At 48.9% G+C, this 26,487-nt stretch overlaps 2 protein-coding genes across 2 annotated transcripts; both read right to left on the bottom strand.

Annotated features, from left to right (window-relative positions):
- Window positions 1-7,572: 7,572 nt before the first annotated feature.
- On the bottom strand, window positions 7,573-12,984 carry LOC121012042 (putative testis-specific Y-encoded-like protein 3). The gene is given in 5 exon segments (XM_040446799.1): window positions 7,573-9,984; window positions 9,986-10,089; window positions 10,091-10,539; window positions 10,760-10,904; window positions 12,886-12,984. Coding segments are annotated over 5 exon segments (954 nt in total). The 3' UTR covers window positions 7,573-9,827.
- Window positions 12,982-26,481, bottom strand: PLAGL2 (PLAG1 like zinc finger 2). The gene is made up of 3 exons (XM_040447374.1): window positions 26,429-26,481; window positions 20,703-21,079; window positions 12,982-18,120 (listed from the first exon to the last, which is right to left on the bottom strand). The coding sequence occupies exons 2-3, from the start codon at window positions 20,960-20,962 to the stop codon at window positions 16,890-16,892; spliced, it is 1,491 nt and encodes a 496-aa protein (XP_040303308.1). The 5' UTR covers window positions 20,963-21,079; window positions 26,429-26,481; the 3' UTR covers window positions 12,982-16,889.
- Between the last annotated feature and the right edge of the window lie 6 nt (window positions 26,482-26,487).

Below are 26,487 nucleotides of genomic sequence, written 5' to 3'. Positions count from 1 at the left end.
TCCCCAGTGTTCATATTATGATTATCATTCCTTTTTACTTTATAAATCCCACAATATACTCGTGCTATTTTTATTTAAACAGTTGTCTTTTAAGAATTTAAATAACAATAATAAAAAAATCTTAGCTAAGTACCCAGGTAGTTACCATTTCCAGTAGTCTTTGTGCTGTTGTATAGATCCAGATTTCCATCTGGTATCTTTTTCCATCTGCCTGAAAGACATCCTTCAATGTTTCTTATAGTGAGGATTCGCTAATGCTTAATTCTTCTAACTTGTGTATGTCTAAAACATCTCAATTGTACTTTCCTTATTGAAAGATATTTTTGCTGGGTGTAGAATTCTAGTTGACAAGTTTAACCGCCCCCGCCCCCCCCCCCCGCTTCCTAGTACTTTAAAGATGTTACTCTGCTCTCTTTTATTGCTTGTATTACTTCCAACAACAGATCTGATGTCCTCATATTTGTCCCCTCTATATGTAACAAGTCTCTTTTCTCTGACTGCTTTTTCTATATCACTGGTTTTGAACTATTTGATTATGGATATTGATGTAGTCTTCTTCATATTTCTCATGCTTAGAGTACATTGAGCTTCTTAGAACTGTGTGTTTATTGTTTTCAGTAAGTTCAGAAAGTTTTAGACCATTATATCTTCGAATGTTTTTTCTGTCCCCCATCTCTCTACGTTCCTTCAGCAGTTCTTTTTTTTTTTTTTTTAAGTTTGTTTATTTTGAGAGAGAGAGAGATAGTGCAAATGGGGGATGTGGAGACAGAGAGAGAGAGAGAGAGAGAGAATCCCAAGCAGGTGCCACGCTGCCAACACAAGGCCCGATGCAGGGCTCAAACTCCCAAATTGTGAGCTCATGACCTGAGCCAAAACCAGGAGTTGGAGGCCTAACCAACTGAGCCACCTGGGCACCCCTCCTTTAGCAATTCTAATTGTCCAGTATGTTAAGCTATTTGAAGTTGTCCCACCGCTGATGCCCACCCACTGATGTTCTTTTCTTTTCTTTTGTTTTTTAAATTATTTTTTCTGTGTTTCATTTTGAATAGTTTCTGTTGCTATGCCTTTAAATTCACTAATCTGTCATGTCTGCTGTGCCATTAACCCCATCCAGTATGGTCTTCATCTCAGACATTGCCTTTTTAATCTCTAGAAACTTGATTTAAGTGTTTTTTATATCTTCCATACGTCTACTTAACTTTTTGTGTAGAATATGCAAAGCATACAATAATTTACCATTCTAGCCATTTTAAAGTGTATAATTCATTAAGTACATTCATAATATTGTGCAACCATCACCACTAGCCATCTCCAGAACTTTTTTTTAACATTCCAAACTGAAATTCTGTTCTCATTAAACACTAACTCTTCATTCTCTTCTCACTGTAGCCCCTGGTGACCACTACTCTACATTCTGTCTCTGAATTTGGAATTAGTGGAATCATACAATATTTGTCCTGTTGTGTCTGGCTTATTTGACTTAGCATAAATGTCTTCAAGGTTCATCTACATTGTAGCACATATCGGAATTTCACTCCATTTTAAGGTTTATATTCCATTGTATGTATATACCACATTTTGCTTATCCATTTGTCCACCAGTGGACAGTTGGGTTGTTTCCATTTTTGGCAATTGTGAGTAATGGTGCTATGAACATGGTATATAATGTATACAATGGTATATAAATATCTGTTCAAGTCCCTGCTTTCCAATTCTTTTGGGTATATACCTAGGTGTGGAGTTGCTGGATCATGTGGTAATTCTATGTTAAAGTTTTTGAGGAACCACCATACTCTTTTCCCCAATGGCTGTACCATTTTACATTCCCACTCTGAAAGTTCCGATTTTTCCACATCCTCACCAACACTTCTTTTCTTTTCTTTTTTTTTTTCTTTTTGATAATACCCATCTTTGTGGGTGTGAAGTGATATTTCATATTTTTTATTTGTATTTATCTAATGATGAGCAATATTGCACATTTCTTTATGTGCTTATTGGCCATTCGTATATCTTCCTTGGAGAAATGTCTATTCACATCCTTTGCCCATTTTTTAGTTGAGTTGTTTGTGTTGTGTTATTAAGTTCTTTATATATTCTGGATATTAATTCCTTCTCAGATATATGGTTTTCAAAATATTTCCCCCCATTCTGTGAGTTCTCTGTCCTTTCTGTTGATAATGTCCTTTGAGATACAAAGGTTCAATTTTGATGAGGCCCATTTTATCTATTTGTTTTGTTGCCTGTGCTTTTGGTGTGAAATCTGAGAAACCGTTTCCAAATCCAACATCATGAAGCTTTCCCCCTGTTTTGTTCTAAGGGCTTAATAGTTTCAAGTCTTACAGTTGAGTCTTTGATCTGTTTTGAGTTCATTTCTGTATGTGGTATAAGGTAAGGGCCCAACTTTATTCTTTTGCATGTAGATACCCAGTTTTCCAGCACCATTTGATGAAAAGACTGTCCTTTCCCAGTTGAATGGTTGGCATTTTTTTGGTCAAAAATCATTTGACTGTATTTGTGAGGGTCTATTTAACTTTTTAAATGCATGAAACACAGCTATAACTTCTAATGTCCTCAATCTACTCATTTTAACATCTGAATCTGTTGTGGGTTGGTTTTGATTGCTTGTTTTCCTCATTATGGATCATGTTGCCTGCCACTTCATCGACCTGATAATCGTTGATTGGATGCCAGACACTGTGAGTTTTACCTTGTTAGGTAGTGGATGTTTTTGTAATCCTGTAAACACTCTTGAGCTTTGTTCTGTGACAGTTAAGTTACTCAGAAACAGTTTATCCTTTTGGGTCTTGCTCATAAGATTTTTTTTAGGCAATTCCAGAGCAGTGCTCATTCTAGGGCTAATTATTGGCCGCTTTTTTTTTTTTTTAAATGTAGACTTCATGCCCAAGAAGGGGCTTGAACTTCATGACCCTGAGATCAAGGGCCACATGCTCTACCGACTGAGCCAGCCAGGAAGCCCTTATTGGCCACTATTAAGGCAAGACCTTTCTCAGTATTCTCCCCAATACTTCATGATACTCTCCCCGGTGCCATAGCTGTGGGAATAGACACTATTCCCCACTCATGTGAGCACTAGGCACTAGGCACTAGTCCCTTTAATCCCTCCTGATGGTCTTTACCTGGCCCTAGATAGCTTCCTCACATGCTTGTGCTGGTTAGTATTCTGATGAACACTAATTGGTCAGTGTTCAGAGCCTTGAAAACCACTGTTTCATGTATTTTATCTGATTTTCTGTTTTTTTCAGGTGAGAGGATAAATCTGATCCTTGTTATTCCATCTTGGCTAAAAGCAGAAGTCTACTGCTTTTTTTTTTTTTTTTTTTTTTTTTTTTTTTTTTTTTTTTTTTTTTTACCTGTAAGACCACAGGGTCTCGGTGAAGGACTGTATCAGTTCTGGTAAGTGAAAAGGTCACTCACACAGTAGGTTCTCATTTATCCCCTTTTCACCTACCAAAGGTGATTCTAAAGACCCTGACTCTTAGGAAACTTAGTTAGGCAGTGAGTTGGCTAGACTTAAGGAACTCTCAGGTCCAGAAACCTTACATTTGGACCTGCACTAGCCCAGAAGTCAGCGCCCTTGAACCCAGAGGGCCATCATGGGGTGAAAGTGCCACTGGGCGCATCCCACATGAGGGCTGAATTATGATTGTGAGCTCCTAGAGTTAATCCCACTGGACATCGTGGACATCCATTTCACTTTCCTGCTCTGATGCTTGTCCCGAGCAAGCCGTGACATTGTGCTCTCTCTTGCCATAACTCATTCAAGAGTGAACATGTTGTACCCAGCTCTGGACAATTAGATGCAGGATCTGGAAAGTCTGGAAAGATGCAGCATCACAGAAAGTTTCTGTGAAAGGTTTTCTCCATTTTTTAAAAATTTTAAATGTTTATTTATTTTTGAGAGAGAGAAATAGAGCGTGAGTAGGAAGGGGCAGAGAGAGAGGGAGAGACACAGAATCCGAAGCAGGCTCCAGGCTCTGAGCTGTCAGAATAGAGCCCGATGCGGGGCTTGAACTCACGAACCTTGAGATCATGACCTGAGCCAAAGTCAGACGCTTAACCGACTGAGCCACCCAGGTGCCCCAAGGTTTTCCCCATTTTAGGGGAGTCATGGGAAGACACAATCAGCCTTCTCTGGAGTTACTGTTTCCTAAAATGAGTCTTGGAGCTAGTGCAACCATCTTGGCACCACGTTGAAGATGAAACCAACAGGAAAGACAGCAGATCAGAGAAGAAGTCTTAAGTCCTTGAAAACATAATTGAGCTGCTGAATCACACAGCCCCCAAAGCCCGTCTCACCTCTGGATGTCCACGTAAGGAAAAAATCAATTAAGGTCAGAGTTTCTGTTAGATGCCACCAGAAGTATTGTTGCTGAGCCAGCCACCTGGCGGGCTGGAGGTATACATGGAGGTGGGACACCTTAAAGGAAATTTCTCCCTCTCCTAAGGAACTTCAAGTTCTTTGTTAGATGAGAAACAGGCTGAAAACTGCAGAAAGACATGCCCAAGGCCACACAGTGGGGAATCAAGAGCACACAGGCCTACCAGCCTTCCAGCTGGTGCCTACTCGACCACAGCCCTGTGCCCTTGAGATCCTGAGTCAGCATTGATGAGGGGGCTTGTAGGGTGGGGGCCTCAAAGTTCACCAACCCAAGTCAGCGTTCAGTTCTGCTGAGCAAGGGCAAGCAGATACCAGAGACTTCCTTGAATTTTTGTGTTGAAATCACGTCCTTGGAGGAAAAAAATCAAAGTCCCCCAAACCGTAATCAGGGCAGTTACAGGTAACGACTGATTGCAATAGTTTCGGAACAGATTTTTCTGATTGTAAAAACTTGTCCAAAGTCCCTCCCCAGGCCAACAAAGTGGGCGGACTCCTGAGAGCAGAGGCGAACAAAGACCTGAGGTCAGAGGTTCCTGGTGCTCTCCATGCCAGAGCAGGAAGCCCCTCCTCACATGGACCTCCTTCCTCCACCCTTGGAGCGTGTGTGAGGCAGGCAAGCAGCTCTGTAGGAGGAACCAGGAATGAGCCCAGACACTGCCTAGAAAACAGCTACAGTGGCCGCACGGAGTTCCTATCCCCACAGATATCATCTTCCCCTTGCCCATCTAGAAGACCCTTCTAAACTCTGAGGATGTTAAAGTACTTACTGATCCCACAAATAGTGTCTGGACCCTGAGCTGTGCCGGTTGAGGGGTATCCAGCAGTGAATAAAACAGGTCCTCACATAGGTAGAGAAAAAGGCAGGTACATAAATGAATAAATGCATATAACGTTAGGTGGTTGTAAGTGCCCTAACAAGAGCCAAACCACAGAAAGGGAGGGACAGCCATGGTGGTTTTGAGAAGGGGTCATCAGGGAAGACTTCCCGAAGAGGTAAAATTGTAACCGATGCGCTGAGAAACCTTAATGAATTGAGAGCCAGCCATGCAAGGAGAAGGTTCCAGGCAGAGGGAGGAGCAAGCAACGTTCTGAGCCTGGTTTGAAGACCAGAGGGAGGTGGTGTTGTTGGAAAGTGATCTGGAGGAGGCGAGGCAGAGGAGATGAAGTTAGGTGACAAGAGGTCAAATCATGAGGCTCTTGAAGGTCATGAGGAACATGTTGGTTTTTCCTCTTGCATGAGGTGGCAGCTTTGGAGGGTTGGGAGCAGAGGAAGGACATGGCCCAACCCCGGTCCTGAGCACCACCCTGGCTGCTGTATCCATGTCAGCCCATGGGACATAGCAGGTACTCACTAAATGTCAGTGGTTGGATTCACTGCTTTCAGTCTCACCATTGGACTCTTGAAGCCACAGAGGGCACAGATCAGAATAGTTCTCTTGTGCCCCCCAGTGCCCCGTATGGAGGGGTACTCAGACACGTGAATGAGTGAGCAAGCAGGAGTAGGTTAAGACAAGACTCATGCCCCAGATGGGTGGCTGGGACACATGGTAGCCACAGCCCTTTGCTGAGGTCAGTCACAGGGTGAAAGAAGGGTGCCACTAGCCGTGCAGCAGGAAGATCAGGTAAATGCCTGCTTTGGTAAGCACCGTCATCTAGGGCCTAAGAATGTGCAGGATGCAACTGGGCCCAAACTTAGGTTGCAGGAGCCAAAGTTGTACCTGCCAACCACCAGTGCAGGGCAGGCAGACGACATGGGGCACCAATTTCTAGGATCACCACGATGTTTAGAGGCTCACTCTAATTCCCCTGGGAGCATCACAGACAGGTGTTTGGCACAAAAAAAGAAACCCAGAGAATGTAACCCAGCCAGGCACTGGTATCCAAAATTTGGGTTCTAGGCTGTACTTGGAAGGTGGCAGATTATTGTGGTCAAAGACGATCATGGAGGGCTTCCTGGAAGAGCTGCAGCCTGAAGTTAAACCGAAGACACTAGAGAGCTGGAGTTGCAGACACTCCCCTCTCCTTGTGTCCAGCTGCCCTGTGAACTCTCTTACCTCCGAACCACAACTAATATTCCTTCTCACTATCCATGGGCTAATTAATGCTAATGAATTCAAAGTTCCTATTTCCAGAAAATGGCCTTAATTTACCCCACCCCCACCCCAGCCTTGTCTCTTCCAAGCAGCCACACCCAGGGCACACGCTATGCCCTGAACACATCACGCATCTTCTACCCCAGTGCCTTTGGTCATGCCATTTGCTCTCTCAGGAATTCCCTCTCCAGCCCCACTTTACCTGAACTATTGCCTTTTCCTCATACCCCAGCTCCTGTGTCCCAACTTCAGGGAAGTCTCCACCCTCCGATCTATCACACACACTTGGGGTGAGCTGCATGCCAAGCTCGACTTGGTTGGGTTTAGTCTCTTTGGGGTGATCATTCTGTACCGGTTAGGCTACAGACTAATAGCGTAATTGTTAGTCGTGCCTCTTTCGCCCCCAGATGTGTTCCAACTCAACAACAAATTACATGGTTACCCTGCACTGCCCTCGCCCTTCTCTGCCCAGCTGAAATCCTTTGGGCAGGAACTATGCCTCATTCTTTGCTCTGTCAGGGCCCAGGGTAATACCCTGACACATCTGGATACAGTCATTCACTCACACAAGTGATTTCTGAGGTGTGATGGGGGCAGAGCAGCAGATGGAAAGGCCCCTGTTCTCCTGACCCATCAGAGGTGGAAGGAAGAAGAGAGGAAAACAAGACCATTTCAGGGAGTGACGAGGATAGGGAGAAGGCCACGAAGAGGAGGAGAGAAGATATAGAAAGGGGTAGATGACTTTAGACAGGCAGGGTGGGGAAGGCCTCTGGAGAAGTGGCATTTGAATGAGGCCTGAAAGAACTGAGGGAGCTAGAGATGAGAATATCTGCAGGTAGAGAATTCCAGAGAGAGAAAGGCAAGTTCAAAAACCCTGAGGCCGGGACGTGTTCAGTGTGTTTAAGGAACAGCAGAGAGGCGGGTGCAGGGTGAGTGAAGAGGAGATCAACGGGAGATGTCAGCAGGGGCCAGACAATGCTGGGCTTTGTCAGCCATGGCAAGGAATCAGGACTTTTTTTTTTTTTTTCCTGCCAATGGAGGGTTCTGGATTGGGGAATATCATGATCCAAATCATTTTTTCCCCAGACTGAGAGGTCTTTATTTTTCAATCACGCAGATAGAAGACAGAAGTGCCATGACTCCTCTTCTGATTGGATAAAGCCACCCCATGAACATTTCTCTGTTTAGAGGCAGACACGTCAGTTACAGCGATGTCAGTTACAACATGGTCACCAGGGACCTCATCATCAAGACCTTACCGATATCTTTCTGGAGGTTACCCTCAGAACATGGTAACAGTTTCTAGTCGTAAGTCCTACAAAACCCTTATTCATACTACTTCTAAGTACAGGGCTATGTTAACAGGCCACAACAACTTGATAACAACCACGAATAGCCATCTGAGTTTCCAAATGGTGTGGTGTAGAAACATTACATGGACATTCTTGTAAATGCTCTCAGCTAAAAGCAACAAGCAGGCCTGGACAGCTCAATTTCTCCACTGAATGGAAAAGGGGAAGGAGATGCCTAGGGTCTTACTTAAAAGCAGTGAAATGAAAAACACACAGCATTAACTTTATACATGCACAGGTCATACCTGGGCCAAGAGAACCTCTAAAGTTGCAGTGTTCAGTTAGTAATTCTTCTAATTCAAAAAACATCTTGGTGAATCAGACAAGTTCAGAAGAATCAGGGGGCTCTCCTCCCTACACCCTGTGGGCTCTCAGCCACCCTGCCTTTCCAGCGGGCTCTGGCTTCGATTGCATTCCCCTGCCTAAAGCATCCACCACTGTGTTTTGTGTCAAGCCCTTCCCTCCCCATACCCAGGTCCTGGAGAGCAGAGGATAAGGCCGTGCAAGGGAAGGGGGACTCCAGGAGGCAGCTAAGCTCTTCTACCTATACAATCCCACCATGGGCGGTTAGACCCAGTGGAAGGAGAAGAAAGGAGACCAGGGCTAGAGTTGGTCTAAAAGAACCCAGCACCAAACAAAATGATGAAACAGCCCCGCCCCTGGGGACCCTTGCTGAAGGGGGTAAAGAGGCTGCAAAGATCCAGCCCAGGGGTCTACAGCACAGCCCTCCCTCTCTGGAGCCAAAGAGGGGCAAATTCAACAAGAAAGACAGTCTCCTTAGCTGTTCTTAAGAAGCTTGCTCCTTCAGTTGTTTGTTTTTGAGCTGTCATTTTAAAGAAAATGAAAAGAAATATGTGAGATCCGAGCAGGTATGGACAGGTCCCATGACTAGAAACAGCCCTGCTGTACTGCAACCTGGCAGCCTAAAGATGGGCAGAGACTGGAGATGGGGGCAGGGGCCCAGGGGATTCTGTGTGGGCCCAGTGACTGGGGAAGGTAGGCTTCTGGGAAAGAACCCCCATCATTGCCCCTGCCTTGAGCACATGCCCGGATATGCCAGTGTGGCAGAGTTCCTAGGGGGCTGGGGGTTTTCTTGCGCATTGGCAGGCGGTTGTTGAGGTCCTTACAGACCTGGGAGCAGGCAGCACCGGTGGGAGCCTGGGTGGAACTCAGAAGGGATGATGGCCAAACACTGGCAGGATATCACAGATCTTGATAAGCGGATAGCAGGCCATGGGGTAGTACCAATGCAGGGGTAAGAAAAGCAGTGTGATCACAAAGAATGCCTTGCCCACTGCTTCACAGCCTTGACCTCATCATGTGGTCCTGCAGTCCTGAGGCGCTGAGGCTATGGAATGTCCAAGGCTGGCTGACAGGCAGCACCAAATGCATCCCCTTCTTGGATGATGAGACTCAGCTTGCCACAGCCAATATTCTGGATGCATAAATACGAAGCCCAATGTGTTGTGGCCTTGAAGTAGTGGGCCTGCAAGAGGCCCTGGTCCTCCTAGCGCTGACTTGTGGGTGCCCTTGTCAAAAGTGGGTGGGAAGGGGGCGCCTGGCTGGCTCAGTCAGTAGAGCATGAGACTCTCGATCTCAGAATCACTGAGTTCAAGCCCCACATTGGACATAGAGGTTGCTTTAAAAAAAAAAAAAAAAAAAAAAAAAAAAAAAGGTGTGGAGTGGGAAGGCCATCATCAGAAGCAGGCTGGGGCCACAAAGATAATGGGAGTACACATCCATAGCACTGGGTGCCTGGGTAGAACTGTGGCATGTGACAGCTATGTGATGCCCAAAGGCCGCATGGAAACAAAAGAGCTTGGCCATGGAGGCCACAATCTTGGAGCAGAGTCCACTGAATGTTCGGAGGGGCCAGGGTGCATGAAAGAGAAAGCAGACAGCAGAGCTATGTCATCGGCTTGAGCACAGGTCCACAAGAAGCAGAAGGCAGTCTTATGTAGGTGCCAGGTCCTAGCGCAGGGCTTAGCCAGACTGGTACCTGCAGGACATAGGAGGGGTCTCTGTGCGCCACCTTGCTAGACCTCTGCTGGCTCCGCGGGGGGTGAGGGGGGGGGGGGGGGGGGGGGGGTGTCTTTCCCCCAGTAGGTAGTACTGCAGGAGTTGGGGCCACAAGTCCTCTAATAATCTGGGCAACCTTGTCAGCCTCTGGGAGGTTGTTCTGTGAGAACCCGCTGAAGAAGCTGCGAACAGTGTCCCAGTTCCTGTGTACCAGAACAGGGGGTTCCTTGGCCCTGGTGCCATCGGATGAGACTTGCAACTGACACCACCGGTCCTGAGGATCTGCACTCATACTCCTTCACGAACACCTTGTTCCAGAAGAAGGGATGGTTCCAAAACTTGAAACTGCAGCGCGTCCTGGCATGCCTGAGCTCCCTCACCTCCAAATTCACCAAGTACCAGGGCACGTCTTCATCACGAGGACTGATCATGTCTGACAGATGCGGGTGGTTCAGAAAGGCAGTGACCCAGAAGCCAGAAATATTCTGGATGATGAAGCGCCTACGTACCAAGTGCAGACGGCGCATGCGTCCAAACCTGCGCTCCAGCCGCAGGTAGGGCCAGTCCGCCTGGGCACTCACAGCCTCCAGCTCCCACTGGATGGCCTCCGGCAGGTCCGCGGCTGGGCGTTCCAGGTTTATGGGCCCCGCTGCACCGCCACTCCCACCTCCGGGTCCTCCTCCCCCACCAGCCCCTCCGCTCCCCCGCCCCTTCCAGGAAGATGGCGCCCTGCCCAGGCGTCACTTCCTCGGCCTTCCCGCCGCCTCCCGACCGCGACCCCGCCCCCCAACCTCGCAGCGGCGGGTCCCAGGGGCCTCGGTCCGACTAGGCCCGGTGACAGGCGGGGCGGTCCCGGGGGCGGGGGCGGGGCGCCCGCGTGCAGCGGCTTCGCTGACCCAGCGGCGAGGTCGGGCGACGGGCGCGTGGCGGTTCTAGGCCCCCCGCCGTCTCGTCCGCCATCACCTGAGGTAGCCTCTCGCCTGGAGGGGCTCGGGGTGCGTGGACGACACCGCGGGTCCCGCCGGAGGGGCGGTACGGCGGCTACGGGACCATGGCGGGAGGTGGGAAGGAGCAGTCTCCTCCTCGGGGCGCGCTCCGCTCCTCGCGCCCTCCTTCGGGGTGTGATTCGCAGAGGTCCCCCTAGCTGCGAGGGACGAGGGTCTTGCCGGCCTGGCTGGGTGGCACGGGGCTGCCTGAAGGGGATGCAACCGCAAGCGCCGGACGGAACTGGCCCCAACATTAGTAGGACAATGGCGATAAAGATGGGGTGAATTGCAGGGGTGTACCAAGCAAGGAATAGTTCCGAGTGGGCACCAAGGATCAGGCACAACTCCGGTCCCGGACACACAGAACTTTCCATCACAGTGACCACGCTGGGCGATTACTCTTCCCGGCGGTGGACACTGGGGGCCACCGGGCACCCACACTCGACTGTGGTTTGGGGCAGCTGTAGGAGACTTGCAGCTTTGCACAGGGTAGATTATTCAAGCATATGCAGAAAAGACTATGCAGACTCAAACTGGAAGCCGCAGATAATGGTAATTACCTGGCACGTGGAGGTGCTGGAAGTACTTCTATAGAGAAAGGAAGAAACAAATTTGGGAGTACAAGGATCTGGGGCAAGGGAAGGTCTCAAACGCTGGCAACGGGGAGCATATTGGCATCTATATGTACAAACTATCTTCCTGGGCTTGTAGACTGAAACATGGACATTGTTTCACCTTGCCCAATGGCCAGAGGCTGCCTCTTGCTCTATACCAGACATTTCACAAAAGTGAACCCGTCTGAAATGCAGGGAATGTGCTTGGATAGGATAAGAGCCTGGATGGACCAGCCTTGCAGCCCTGATCCTGCAAATGCATCTGCACTCCTGTGGTCTTGGCTCCCAAACTTGTGGCTTATGGAGGTCAACACACCTAATTCCCCCTATGCCCGGAAGTCCCTGCTACCTCCTCCAGAAAGCTTTGTCTCCTCCCGCCCAATGAATAGGGTGGCGCTGAGCCCCCAGACCCATCCTGGGGTATACACTCCCTAGAGAGCAAGGTGTATTCCCTTGGGGCTCTAGCCAGGGATCTGACCCATTGGGGTGGACATTCAATCTTTGTCAAGTAAATGGAAGACCAAAGAAATGAAGGGCTAGCCCACTGCCTTTGTGCACAAAACACCCGTAACACACATTAACAGTTGTTAACGTCCCATGGACTCTTGGGCTGGACTCAGGACTGTGTGGCTGTGGATAGTGGCTCCAGACCACAGAATAGTTACTCAATCTGAGCCCTGGATAGGAGCATCTCAGTACGAGTTGCAGGGCCTATGATGATGAGGACTACCTTCGTTAGACTGGCAAAGCAGCAAGGTCAGAAGCCACGTCAGCCTTTCAACAGTTTGTCTGAACCCAGTGAGTAGGTACAAGTGTGACAAGGTCAGGTCCTAGCTCTGTCACTTGCCAGCTGTGCACCTCGGGCAATGGATGACATCTTTTCTTGGACAACCAGTATCCATTCTTCATCCTAACAGAAGCCCCAGTTTCCTTTGAGAAACCACTCCTATCTCAGCCTTGCAATTGCTGGCTGGCTTGGGGGAGAGCACAGAGCCCTTTCAAGGCCAGTGAGACAGGAGATGCCTGGGAGGTGGGGGGCACTTCTGTGAATACAAGGACTCCTCTCTCCTTTCTCTTCCTGGTCAGCACTGAGAATGACGGATATGGAGTCATGGCAGCAATTTACTCCTACACAAAGGGATGAGCCACTTTGTAGGGCCTGAGGATGAAGTCCCGACTACACAAGAGGGTGGAGAGAAATAGGAATGACCAACCATGTTTGAGTTGCTGGATCCATCCTAAAGACTGTGCTAGATCTGGCATTTTTAGTTACATGAAATTTTCGTGAGGCCAATGAGAGTTTCTTCTTGCATCCAAGTTTAAGTGATACCATGATGCCACTTAGCTCAAGATCTTTCATTTCAAAGTATAAAGTCTGTAGGTGCTAATGTGAAGGCTTGCTACTGTCTGCCCTACACTCACCATCCCCTGGGATGCTAAAGATGTCTGTTGTTTCCAGTTCTTCCCCAGGCACTCTCCAACCCTTTCCCAATCAGACAGGTTCACAACTTCCAAACGCATCATTCAGAAGTTTTTAATAAACAACTTCATTATAAAAACTTTTTTTGAAAATGTAATTCTGTAAAACATTGAAAAATCTACTTTAACAAAGATACGCCCTGTGCATTTTCTAATGGCACTTATATTTTACAATTAAAAACCTTGTTTTATATAAAGCCAAAAATACTCCAAGAGGTTATTCACTGTGTTTACAAAGTGCTAGAAGGTTTTTGTCTTGTATTTTTCTCTTTAAATAATCTGGCATTACGAAAGAGTGGCCCCAAAGCCTTGATCACCAGGAGGGAGGGAGGCAAATGAGAAGTGGTGTCTCAGGAGTTCTAGTGCCAAATATTTAGAGGTGGAGAGGGGCAGCTATGGAAGTGAGCTTGCATCTGAAGAAACTGGGCTGGGATACTTCTTCCAGACCCCTCCACAGAAGCACTAAATTATCACGGTGAATCCTTCTCCTGTTAGAACCAGGACACCCCTTCCCTTGCCACAGACCCTCCTCTCCAGTGGTGAAGGTCATAGCCAATTCCTTCCACAGCAGGTTCAGAGCTCCAGGAGAGGCCAGGGTGAGGTCCCAGAGGAATCTGGACTTTTCTGGCCAACACCTGCCTAAGGCAAAGTTTCTTATTACATAAATATCCTTGTTAAAAAGCAAAATATTGATCCTGTACAATATAAACTGTTAAAAAAAAATCGTGCTTAAAGACAGCTCCTAGATAAGAGGGAAGGTAGAGGGAATGGGGAAAACAGCTACCAAAAAGAAAGGGGGTAGGGGGCAAGGATTCAGACTACTAGGAGAAGTTTAGGGCAGTGGAAAAATTTCAACTTAGGACAATATCTACGAGCAAAAAAGTAATCACACCTGCTTCCCGGATTTCCATTAAATGCCATTTGTATAAGGTTGGGGGGAAACTCCTTGGTGCTCCTTTTCCCACCTCTTCCCTCTTTAAAAGATGTGCACAGATCCTGAGCTGACACAGCTGGGTAGGTCATCCCCTGGCCCCCAGGACTGCACTCAGCCTTCACCAGCTGTGTGCAGGATGCGAGGTGCCTGCCCCCTGTTCAAGGCAACTCATCGCTGACAGAGGTTGGAGGTGGTGGGGAAAGGGGTCATTACCCCTTTTTCCTGGTCCCTGTTTGGTCTCTGCCACATGCCATGGCTCCTGTTGTGGGCAGACACCCCTCAGGCTCTCATGGCCTCAGTAAAGGTACTGAAGTGGGTTTGGTACTGAACGTAGGATAAAGCTATTCTTATCCTTTGAACAACCAGGCCAATAAGGCTTTTTTTTTTTTTTTTTTTTTTTTTTTTTAAATTTTGGGAAGGGAAGTTTAAGAAACAGCTGGGTGGCTATGGTCCAAAAAAAGGTGAAGGCAGATGTTCCTCTGTACCAGCAAAGTTCACAGTGAAAGGGAAATTCCTTGTGTGGGGTGAGAGTACTGACGGAAGAGTAAAGGAGAAACAGGATGGAAGGAGAGGGGAGAAGGGGCAAGGCCCCACTTACAAGGCTTTAAATAGTTGCTCTGCCTGTTCTAGGAGTTTCCCAGCATCACTAATGGGGGAGAGAATTCAAGGAAGGGACAGGAAAGGACAGGCAGGGAAGAGTGGACTCTTTAAGCCTGAGATTTTATACTCCATGGCCAGAGGCCCACTTGCCTCTATAAATGAGGTGTGCATGGAAGGTGGCAGGGAGTAGATGAAGGGTTGCTGGGTCTAGTGATGAAGACCAGAGACAATAAGGAGAATGGCAGCACTGAGTCCTGTTTGGATCCTCACGTACCATTTCCTATAATACGAGTCCCAATAACATGCACAGCATGCAGGAGGTGGCTGCGTACCAAGGTGGACGCTTTTAAAAATAAACCTTAATTAGTCCCTGGGACTCACTGAAACGAATTTTTAGAAGCAAATCACCTAGTCTGATCCTAACCTTGCCAGACATTTTTATATCTGGTTTGTTTTTTCAAAAGTATCCCAAGCTACCCTGCCTAAATCAAAACATGCTTATTCACTCCACATTGCTTCCAATCGAGGGCCAGGGAGCTACATTTTAAGGCTTGCACCTCAAAGAGTACTGGCCTGGGCTGAAGCAAAAGCCTGGGTCTTGGACCTGCTCAGTTCCTGATGATAAAGCAAAGTGATGTCTAGAAGGAAAGAGGGGGTGTGAGGACTGGGCGGAGGCCGAGGCAGTTCCTTGGTAGTTTGTCCTGAAACCCTAGTGGAAAAGCCAGCATGAGGCACCGCTGAGAAAAGTGCCCAGAAACTACTGGCTGCATGTGTAGAAGTTAACAGTAAAGAGGTAGAAGTGTGTTTCTGAATCAGACTGGAGGTGTCTCATGAGGGTCCCACATTGGTGGTCCCTGAGCTGCCTCCCTTCTGTGAGTGGTGAGAGTAAAGCCCGTGTGGAACTGAGAAATGAAGCAGGGATGGGGTTCAGCTGGGCAAGGGCTGTGCTTTCTGTGGCAGGGAGCCCCACAAGCCAGAAGAGTGAGTCATCTGTTGCGAGAAACCCTGCTAAGTATTGGGGGCAAATTGAGGGGGGGCCACAAGAGGAAGGTGGGATTACTTTGATGGGGAGCAGAGAGGCCTATGCACAGTGGCCCTGAGTCCACTGTAACTGCAAAGTAGAGGAGCGGGGAGACTGTGGATAAGAACAAAGGTTGGTATGAGAGCCAATGACGTACCCACAGGTTAGGACTCAACTATCTGCCCAGCCCTAACTTCCTGAAGACTGTTCTTGCAACAATTCCACAACTTCCTGGAAAAGGGACAAGCAGGATAGACACATCAGGGGTTCATACCCTCTCCTTTGCTAGCCAACCAGCTTAGAACCCGAGTCCCTCCTTCCAAGACTAAGGATAACAGCTCATGATGTTTGGGGTGGGGGATGGGGAATGGGGGCGATAGAAGCGGGCATGCCTTTCATTTCTTGCCCTCTCCTGTTCAAGAGGAGGAGGAGGGCTCATGATGTACTTGGAGAAAAACAGAATTGCAGACCTGTGAGAAACCTGCTCCAATCTTCTTGCCTGTCTCGCAGACACTGCCGAGGAAGGCAGGAACAGACAGTCATGGAAGATGGCAGAGACTGAAGCAGTCCAAAGTCAGTTTATTTCCCCACAGGGGAAAAATGTGACCTCAAGTGAAGAGAAGTCAGTGAGACCCGACTCCGCCTTGTAAACAGGGCTCCAGTTAACACCGGGTACCAAATGGTTCCAGCTGGTGCCAACTGGACTGGACTGGTGGGAATGAATTCACGGCGTGTAAACAATGTTCACTGCAATCATTCTAAGGCTAACAGCTTGGCAAGGGAGGTGAAATGGTGTGTCTGAGGCGACTGTGTAAACGGTACCGTTGCTGGACAACACTGACTGGAAATGGAGGTGCTGCTACAGGAGGGACGGGGCTGGTGGGCAGGACAGAGGCCCTCTCTCCTGCCTATTGGTGGGAAGCAGGCGACGGAGCCAAGTGACCCTTTGCAGCAGGGCCTGACCAACTGCCGTGGGGTCTGCAGGTTGGGACCAGAAGGCGGGCTTCTTGGGCTATTTCTCTCGAGGTCATCCAAAGTGAAACCCTTTGTGTCTCCAAGAGGCCTCCCCCTTCTCCAAAGAGGAGGAGGTTCTGACACTTTGGAGAGGGAGAGGGCGAAGTGTGGCTCCCGATTCAGATCAAAAAAAGTAAAAGTAAAAATACCTGAAGTTCTATGGTATGAGATCTTTTCATGGGGTTGGGGCTCAAGGCTCCTCCCAGAACTGATCCTGGAGCTTGAGCCCCCAAACCAAGTGCTCCATACAGATACTGGAATTTTTTTCTTTTTGAACCCAGCTCTGAAAGCTCAGCTGCCTTCATGGGAGATGCAGATGGGGTGGGTACAGAGGCTCCCTGACAGAGCCTAAGACTGGGCCGAGGGCCTCCTTGGGGGCTACTGGAATGCCTGGTGGAAACGAGGCAGGGTGGTGGTGCTCAGGCCAGAGGTGAAGACAGGAGGCAAGGAGTGCAGAGGTCCAAAGTTCAGTGGTCCGCCAGCTCCCGGGGAATCTTGAGGCTGAGCTTGCAAAGTGGTGAGTAAGGGCTGTGCCTCGGCCTGGGAGTAGCCCATGACCAGGCCTCCGGTGGCCCCGGGTGGGTTACACGGCGGTAGGTTGAGTGGAAGAAAGCCCAGTAAGTGGGAGAAGTCCACATTAGCAGCGCAGAGGGCCTCAGAGAGGTTGGCGGGGCTCTTGGTGAGCAGTGCTTCATCTAGGAGGGCCGCAGCTGCCGCCGGCTGAGGTGAGGCGGGCTGGGGTTCAGCGGACGAGAGAGACAGGCTTCCAGGAAGCTCCGCCAGAAAACTATCCACCTCCACTTTGGGCAATTTGTCGGGCAAGTATGAGGTAGATCCAAGCTGGTATTTTGGAGGAAGCTGAGCTGGGGAAGAGATAGGTGAGGATTCCAGGGGGTAGCTCATACCCATGGGCAGCGTGTTGTGCACCAGGGAGTGTGGCATGCCCGTGCTGGGCATGGTAGGGATGTGGGCGCCATACATGCCCATGGGCAACATGCCAGGGAAGGCCTTGGCCCCCATCACGTCCCGAGAGGCCATGCATAGCACAGGGCTCAGCTCTTCCTTCACACTGACTGTGGAGCTGCAGCTGAGGAGGCCTAACATGTCCACTGGCTCTGTCTTGATTTTGAGCAACTCCTGCGAGTGGCTCTTCTTGACATGACGTGTCAGGTGGTCCTTGCGGCCAAACCGCTGGGCACAGTACTGGCACAGGAAGTCCTTCCGGCCTGTGTGCACCACCAGGTGCCGCCGCACATCCTTACGAGTATAGAACCGCCGGTCACAGTGGTCACAGGGGTGCTTCTTCTCCTTGGCACCACCTGCTACTCGGCGTGAGTGGGCCTTCAGGTGCTCTAGCAGGGCCTGGGTACTCTCAAAGGTCTGCAGGCACACCTTGCAGCTGAGGTCACCGCTGCTGGCGGCATGCATAGCCAGGTGGCGCCGGTAGCCTAGCTTCGTATTGTAATTCTTACCGCACTCAGAACAGTGAAGGGCCTCTTTGTTGGGGTCATGGGTCTGCAGGTGGTTCCGCAGATGGTCCTTGCGGTGAAACATCTTATCACAGTACATACACTGGTGGGGTTTCTGGGCTGAGTGGGTGGCCATGTGCCTGGGGGTAGGGATGGAGGATAGAGAAGAAAGGAGATCACAAGGGCTGGCCAGACAACTGAGGTGTCCATTAACAGGGAAGTAAATACAAAAATTATGGTAGAGACACGCAATGGAATACTATGCCAACTATATTCTATAGATATCCTCACCCACCTGCAAAATCACATATGTACTCCTAGTCTTTGCAGCACTGTTTGTAGTAGTAAAAAATCAGCAACAATCTAAACGTCCATCAATAGGGAATCGGTGAAATAAATTAGAAGTTCAAAAAATGACTCAAATAAAAAAAAAAAAAGGCAGCTTTATATGTACCCACGGGGAACAAACTCCTAGGATACAATGAAGTGGTAAAAAGCAGTGGGACAGGACAGTGCATGCAGAATGGTACTACGCATAAGAAAAGAGGGAAAACAGATGTATGTTTGCTTGTATGTGCTTAAAAATATTTCTGGAGGGACATATAAGAAACTAACACTGGTTCCTTATGGGGAAAAGAGATAGGGAAGCTTATGGGTTTGATGGAGAATTTCCATTTATACCTTTTGACACCTTGTGAATTTTATGTGAATGTATTTCCTTTTCAAAAAATTATATTTAAAAAATTTTAAATGACACCGTAAAAGAAAATTGAAAAGAAAAAATCTAAACTTCTCTATCTGGAACAATCCCAAAACATAATGAGGGGTTAAATCAAAACAGGAAGTTCAGTTTGGTGTGTGTAATCTAATCCCTTGTGAAAATAAAAAGGGAAGGGAATACATATTTCAATGTCTTAGCATGGATACACAAGAAAGTGACCCCATTGGATACCTCTGGGGAGAATGGTAGCTTCCAGCATAAGGACAATGCATTTTTCACTGAATGCTCATTTGTATCATTTAAAGTGTTTGCCGTGTAAACCAGCAACATTTAAAAAAGTGTTCCCATGGTATAGTACCTCAGTGTTCCTTGGTTTACCTGCTCCCATCTGGAGGGACAGGAGCTCAGAGTGCAGGAGTTACAATCCAGAGCTCTACGGGACTTTCAGAATCAACTCAGTAAGACTTCGAGGACCCACCATCTGCCAGGCCCTGTGTGAGTTGTCATTAACCTTGTTCTCCACAAGAGGCCGAAGCACAGGACAGTCCCACCCACGTCAGTAAGTGGCAGAAACTGAATTTGAACACAGTCCTTGAAACCTGGGTTCACTCAGGTATACCACAGCTGTCTCTAGTATAGCACCCAGTGATCCTTCCTACCTGGAAGGTATCGAACGTAGCCATTACCCTCAGGCTACGTGTGAGTGCTCACACCACCGAGAGCTACTATTAACCTCCTGTGACATATCAGACACGGTAATGTACGAGAGGGAGATGCTAATGGACCCACAGTCCATTTTCCTCATTTTACAAGCGAGGAAACGAAGGCACTAAGAGGTTTAGTGACTCGCCTAAGCTCACGCAGTGACTAAGGTTGGAGTCAGAGCTCCTGCCTCCCAGACCCTGTAGGACCTTTCCTGTAGCCTCTCGCAGACACCCAGATTGTCACTAAGGAAGTCTAAGAGGATGGCCCCAACTGGAGTCCACCTCAGACACAGGAGCACACAGTTATCAAAGCATTCCTGAGGACCACAGAACTGTCATGAGGGCAATCCTGGTCACGCTGCCCTATTACCTGCTTTAGTTCCTTCCTATCAACTATTTTCCAGACAAGAACTGAGGCTTTCTTTGGTCATCTTGTTCATGCATTTACTTGTCTGCGGTCTGTCCCCACTATTAAGATAGACTCAAGGAGCACCCCCATCTGGCTCACTACTCTGTCCAGGGCACTTAACACCATGTGTGGTATGCAGCAGGAGCTCAATAAATTATAGTTGGCTAGATGAGTGGATGAAGCAGTGTGCATCAGGCAGTCTATCTCATTTGTAAAGGGCATATTCCTGTTCCTCTGATGGAAAGGCAAGGATAAAGTCAAAATCACTTTGGGGCAGGCGCCCCTCCCTTCCAAGCTGCTCTGCCATATCTACTTTATACTAGCACTTTCACATTCTATTTCACTTTATGTAGGGCTCTTGGGCTTGAAGTTTCAGGAAAGCTGCTGACCGAGAGGACACCAGAGATTCCACAGAGACGGAAGTAATCATGTGAGTAGCAGGCTGGTTCAGAAGAGGCAATGCAGGACCAAAGATGCTATGGGACTTTGGGTAAGTTACTACCCCACTCTGAGCCTCCACTTTAAAATTTACAGATGGGACCAGAGGGTCTCCTTTTCCTTCTCAAGTTAAGACTGATTTCTAATTTCTGGCTAACATTACCTTGCATTCATTACCTGGCAAAGGTGGGGAGAGTAGTATTGAAAACATCGTTTAATCTAGTTTGTTCATGACGGTCTGATATTTCCCCATCAGAGTCTAGTGTCTGAATACAAATACCACCAGTAGCTTTTAGTGAGGGATTTCAAATTGTTGGTGTTCAGGGTACACTTATGGGCCAATAAACATCTACTCTTCTGTCACAGATAAAGCCTCCCACTCAGTGGAGTCTTTCTGGCTTTGTCCTCTGGGAACCTCAGGGCAGGAAGAGGTATGGGAGCGTCACCTACCTATACAGCTTGTACTTGGAGGCAAAAGCCTTGCCACAGTGCAGCTGAGGGCAGCTATACGGTCTCTGCTCTGGATGGGGGAGGCTGTGAGGCCTCAGCTTCTCCCCATTTGAGAAGGGCGTCCCCGAGATTTCGCATTGGCACTTCACTTGACTCTCCGCCTCCCGGCCCCGAGGCCTGGGAACTAGTTTCCAGCCCACTTCCTCCTCCTGCTTTGCATCTTGAATCCAGGGGGGGACGCTGGTGAAAAATGTGGTCATGGCAAGACTAATGGCGAAGGGCCATGTTATTCAGAAAGCCTCCCCATCAGCTCCACACGGGCTCTCTGCTCTGTCACAGCCTCCAACGCAGCAGCCTTCAGAAAACAATCTCTTCACCTGAAACATCAGAACACCTGGTGTTAGGGAGCCCAATACCATGAAAACATGGGCTCTGGAGGCAGACAGATCCTGTTCCGATCCCAGCCCTTCCACTTCAAAGCCACGTGACTTTCAGCCAATTACTTCCCTGAGCTATCTCATTTACAAAATGAGTTTAATAATCTCCTAAATCATAAGGATATTTCGAGGATTAAATGAGATAATGAATACACAGTATTCAGCAGAAGGCTGGGCACCTAGTAAGTGCTTAATGGTAACTATTATTACTAGTCCTACCTAGGCTAATAAGAAACGAGATAATCTAAGGAAGTAAAAGCCCTAAACTCCAAATATTCTCTTCCAACTTCACTTTGATATCCTTTCCACTAAATTTAGAGATGGCAGCTCCTCCTCCTTCTCCTCCTCCCCCACTACTTTCCACAATTCTCCTCCTCATGAAGGTGCTAAAGAGCAATAAAATGCCCAAAAGGCAACAGAGAAGGAAGGAGAAGCTTTTGCTTAGGAAATTTACACCCTGGAAGGACAGCCCCTGAGCCAGATGTGTTTCTCAGTAGCACATCAATAAGAGCTTCTGCCTGAGGAGGCAACAGCAGACTCAGCATTTCTCCTAAACCAGTCCTGGTCCCATCCCACCCTCCACCACCTCTCTGGGTCTCCCAGGCCATGCTTCTTTAGCAAAGCCGTCCAACACGCCACGTGCCGAGCAGCCCCTCCTGCAGACCTTTGTAGCACACATACATTTCTCCATTATGAGCAGGAAGCATACTAGCATTAGAACTCCTCCACCAAATTGATTCTTTGAAGGCTCAGATCACAGTTCTTTCATTTCCATACACTTAGCATCTAGAAAAGGACTCTCAACTTTCTTACCGTTCGATGAGTAAATTAGTCACCGAATGCAAGTTGATGCAAGGCTCAGTTATGCTCACAAAGTTCGGGTTTAAACTGGTGTCACAGCTCTTCCAAAGTGGGGAGCCAATACCTTGAAGTCTGATCCTCTCTCTTGTTGAGGCAGGGGGAGGGGAGGGGTGTGGGAAAGGGGAAAACTGGAGCAAAGATGACAGAACTTTTCTCCTGACATCAATTCAGAGAGGATGGAGATTACTGTACTGACTCTCCAAAGGGGGACAACAGACCCACATTCACACTAATAAGATTACCAACTGCAAAGCAACTTGCTACAACAGGGGGATTCCTTTTGAAGAAGTCATGCCAAAATTTGGTCATGAGGCTTTCCCATGTGAAGGGAGCAAAGGACAGTGGGGACTGTCCACGAGAATCTGGGGAGGGCTCCAACCGCACAAACAGCTGTGGGCCACAGAATGCTTGCTCAGCTCATTAGCACCTGCTGCTTACAGTGACCATTCATCTAACAGACTGGCGGTGAACGAGATGATGGGATCAGCGGGTTCATGCCCCAGAGAGCTTTGCTCATCATTAACGTGAGCTACGTCCTGTTCAGGAACCATTCCTCTTGTTGAAGAAACACTGCAGTGTAATATGATAAACATTTCCCCATCACGAGTGGAGATCTGCCTAGAAAGATCTGCACAAAGGTGGCTGCATTTTGCATGAGTCACATGCCGGGGAGGGGTAGGCAGTGCTAAAAAGTAGTCCCACTTGAGCCTTCAAGTCATCGTGGCATATCTGCCTGCTTCACTATAAATCTCCAAGGCCTCTGACGTCTGCCTTTCATGGGTTAAGTCCCTCCTTCTCAAGGGTGGAATCACCTGTTTATAAAACCAGCGATTACTACGCTACCTTGGAATCAGGCAGAGAGCAAGCATGATTTCGAACATCTACTTTGGAGGGAATTTACCCCACCCTCAAAGTCAAGTTCTGCTCCCCGCTGCTATCTAAAACCGTGCATCTCAGCCTCTGAAAAGCTGGGAACGGCAGCCAGAGGGAAGCAGGTTGCATCACTTTGGCCGACATGAGAGGGGAGCCTAGCCCTGGAAATTCCACACAAACTCAGAAAGAGAACAGTACTCCCCCACCTCCCACACATACACCTCTTCTGTTCTCCTGAACAAGCACAAACAAGACAGAGCAGTTTAGTATGCTGCTTCTGAAAGAGTGAGTAATGGGCTTCTAGGAAAGAGGCTGGTGGTGGCTAAGGAGAGCTCAAGAGGTTGTAATGACAGAACCAAAGGAGGGAGGCAGCCATGTGCTTGCCTTGATCTGCGTTTAATGGGGCTGTGGCCTTAAAAAGAAAACAGCCAACACCCTGATCCTATTCCCCCTATCCTTTCAAAAAGGCACAGGGGAAGCCCTCACCCATAGTCACCGACAGGCTGCTGCCGGTGTTACCTTAGGAACCCTTTTGGGAATCTAGTCTCTCTCCCTCTGTCCTTTGTCTGCAAAGTCCTCTCCTCTAGGAAAATTCCTGGGCCTCTCTCCTTCAGACTTCCTGGGCAAAACTGAAAGAATCCTGCTTCTCTTTCAAAGCCGCTCTTCTGGTCTCACACTCTAACCTTAACAACTGTAGAGAAGCTGACAGAACCTGTTCCCATAAAACAAACACAATCAATCCCTCCCAGTTACTGGTATAACTCGGTGTATTTTCATCCAAAGATCGCTTCTGGCGCCTGATCTGAAGAGGGAGGTAGTGCGGAAAGAACCTTGGACTTGCTATCCGAAGAGCTGCCACTTACTGGCTGTGAAAGCAGGCGCAGGTTACTTTGTTTCTCTGAATCTCAGATTCCTCAGTTTCTAAGATAAAGACGTCTTCTCCTTACCTAGAATGGTCTCACAGAGGACGAAGCGTCTGACACAAAGTGTGCGCACACATGCAGTGCCGTCTACACCGTGTCTGCCTCTTTTCCGCACAGGGCCCGAGCAGTACTTCTTTTTTTCCCCCCTTTAATGTTACGTCTCAGGCCTCTGAGTGAGTTTCCTTCCCTTCACATCGCCCCAGAACGCAGCCTTCCCCTTTTCCCTCGCCATCAGCCGCCAGCACATCCCCTCTCGAGCCAGGCGCCCTTGCGCTCCCTTCCCTTCCTCCAGCACCGTATCCCGGGCCGGAGCTCTCTCTCTGAGTCCCTTCTGTTACTAAGGCTCCGCGCCCCCAACACAAGTGCTTTCTAAAAACTCCCGAAGGCCCTTTTTGGCAGCCGAAAGGAGACAAACTGCTCTCCAGTCTGTCTGTCCTGCCGTGTGCCATGATGCCTGCTGCCCTCTGACGAAACTATAGTTTTTATGGTGTTACATCATCTCTATAGAAACTGCGTTCTTTCTCCATTATTAGCCTGTTTCCTCATCTGTAAAGCTAAAAATACTTACCTCACAGGCTTGTTGTGAGGATTATTTTAGTCAGGTATGCAAAGGGCTCAACATAGGGCTTGGCTTGCTCTAAGTCCCCAACAAAAGGCAGCTATTATCTTTGCCTTTGTACTGAGTTGCACGTTCCCACCTTCTGCTGCCACACTAAATTGTACCAACCCTCCCCAAACCGTGGAGAAGCAGCCCCCCTGCAGCAAGGAAAGCGTTAATCTCTAAGTGTTCTTAACTAGAGAGACCCATAGAGGATTAACAGCTCCACTCCAGTGACTACCCTAAAATAGCTTTTATCCCTCCTGCCCAAGAGCTACTTGGGGATCTGAAGAACTCAATTCAACACCTGCCCAGGAGGAAACGTACCGGGAACACACCCTGGAACGTTCTTTAGGGTGGACAGACTCTTCCCTTAAGCAGAGCCCAAAATAGCAACTGGGAAATTATAAATAGACCAAGAAAAAAAAACCCAGGTCTTGACCCCAGCACCAGAAACAAATCCAAAAGACACACCGACTGGCTGGAAAACAGTGAGAAAGGGGAAATGAGCATAGCTGCCCCCCTCACTCACTCTCTCACACACACTCCAGAGTGGTGGGAGAATTAAATTACAGGGAGGCTGGAGAGTCTCAATGACTTGCATCATTCCAAGAGACATCAAACAGGATTAGCAGGGGTTGGATTTACTCTCGGGCTGCTAGTTCTTCTGTCACTGTAGATGGGCCCTCTTCGGAGTCCCTTTGATTCACTATTTCCTCTGAATCCCGCTGCCTCCCACTCCTGCGGAGGCCTTGAGCAAATGGCTGCAGCTCACTACAGCCCCATTTTCCTTAAGAGGAAACCTGGTTGGACACCCCCCAGTATTCCCAATCCCCCCCGCCCCACGCAATCTAGCGGCCTCACCTTGGGGGGCAGGGTTAGAAATCCAAGGCCAGACTCTATCACAGTCCCAAGCTAACAAGATGGAAAAACACACAAGCCAGGAGATGGGCTACTCGTGCAGGTGAAAGCACCAGCAACTCCCCACCCCCCCCACCTCCCCAGTTGTCCCCTCATCTTCCACCTTACAGGTCCCTTTCTCCCACCAAGCTGGGGCCATAGCAGGGGACTGGATTTGCAGGGAATAACCAGGCTCCTCCGGCAGCTTCTAGACCACTCTACTGTGTGGTGGGAAAGGTTAAACTCCCCGGGAGCTGGGAGAGATGGGAGTGGACGCCTGCCGGAGAAAGGAGAAGGCACAGAAATTCGGGGAGAAGTCTAGAGGAGGTCTCAGGGATGGGAAGGAAGGGCAAGTGTGATAAAGAATCATTAGCAACTTAACTGGGTCTCTAAGGGACCTCCCCCCCGGCCAACAGAAAGAAAGAAAGAAAGAAAGAAAGAAAGAAAGAAAGAAAGAAAGAAAGAAGATGGGTTATAAAGGCTGGAGGATTCCAGGGATTGAAGATAGAAGTGAATTCTCTGAATTTCAGTGGTCTCAAAACGGGTAACCAAATAGATGATAAGGTTTGGAAGTGTAGTCACTGAGAAAGGAATTATAGGTAGGGCTTATCTGGGTTCTCCAGAACCAGGTATTTGAGGTAAGTCTCAAAATGGGCTATGCGGTTCTGGAAAACGAAACAGAGAGTAAAAAGCGACTATTTGGAGCAGGAAAGGGGGTTCTGTGGGTCCGAGTAGGCGTGTCTGAGGGGAGGGAGCAGGTGCAGCTTATCTGCGTCCCCCAGACCCGGGTCCCTGGTAAGGTCAGCAGCGTGTTATCTGGGTCTCCAGGGAGCCTGGGGGTCAAGAGTAGGGGACCCTCAGGGCTGCGTCTCCAGGTCTCGGTAGGGAGGGAGCCAGTGGGGTTTCTTCCGGTCCCCCAACCCAGGTGTCGGTTCCAGGGAGAGATTTCGTCACCCTGGGGCCTATCTGGGCCCGAACTGGCGTGGAGGGGGCCCCCGGTCGGGGGTGTAGGCGACCGCGCCGTGGGGCCCGAGAGGAGAGGCGCCGCCGCTCCGGGTGTCGGGCGCGCGGGCGCAGCGAGACGGCCTCCCGCCCCGCTCCCCGCCGTCCCCCGGGGCCCTCGCCGGCACTCACCGCGCTCGGGGCCCCAAGACCAGCCACGACAAAGCAAGATCGGAAGAGCGTCTCATCAA

This window comes from Herpailurus yagouaroundi, unplaced genomic scaffold, assembly GCF_014898765.1.
Source record: "Herpailurus yagouaroundi ecotype Mexico unplaced genomic scaffold, PumYag 196, whole genome shotgun sequence".
In the NCBI taxonomy this organism is placed as follows: domain Eukaryota; kingdom Metazoa; phylum Chordata; class Mammalia; order Carnivora; family Felidae; genus Herpailurus; species Herpailurus yagouaroundi.
The sequence above is the reverse complement of the archived record's forward strand: the minus strand, read 5'-3'. Positions and strand labels throughout refer to the sequence as shown.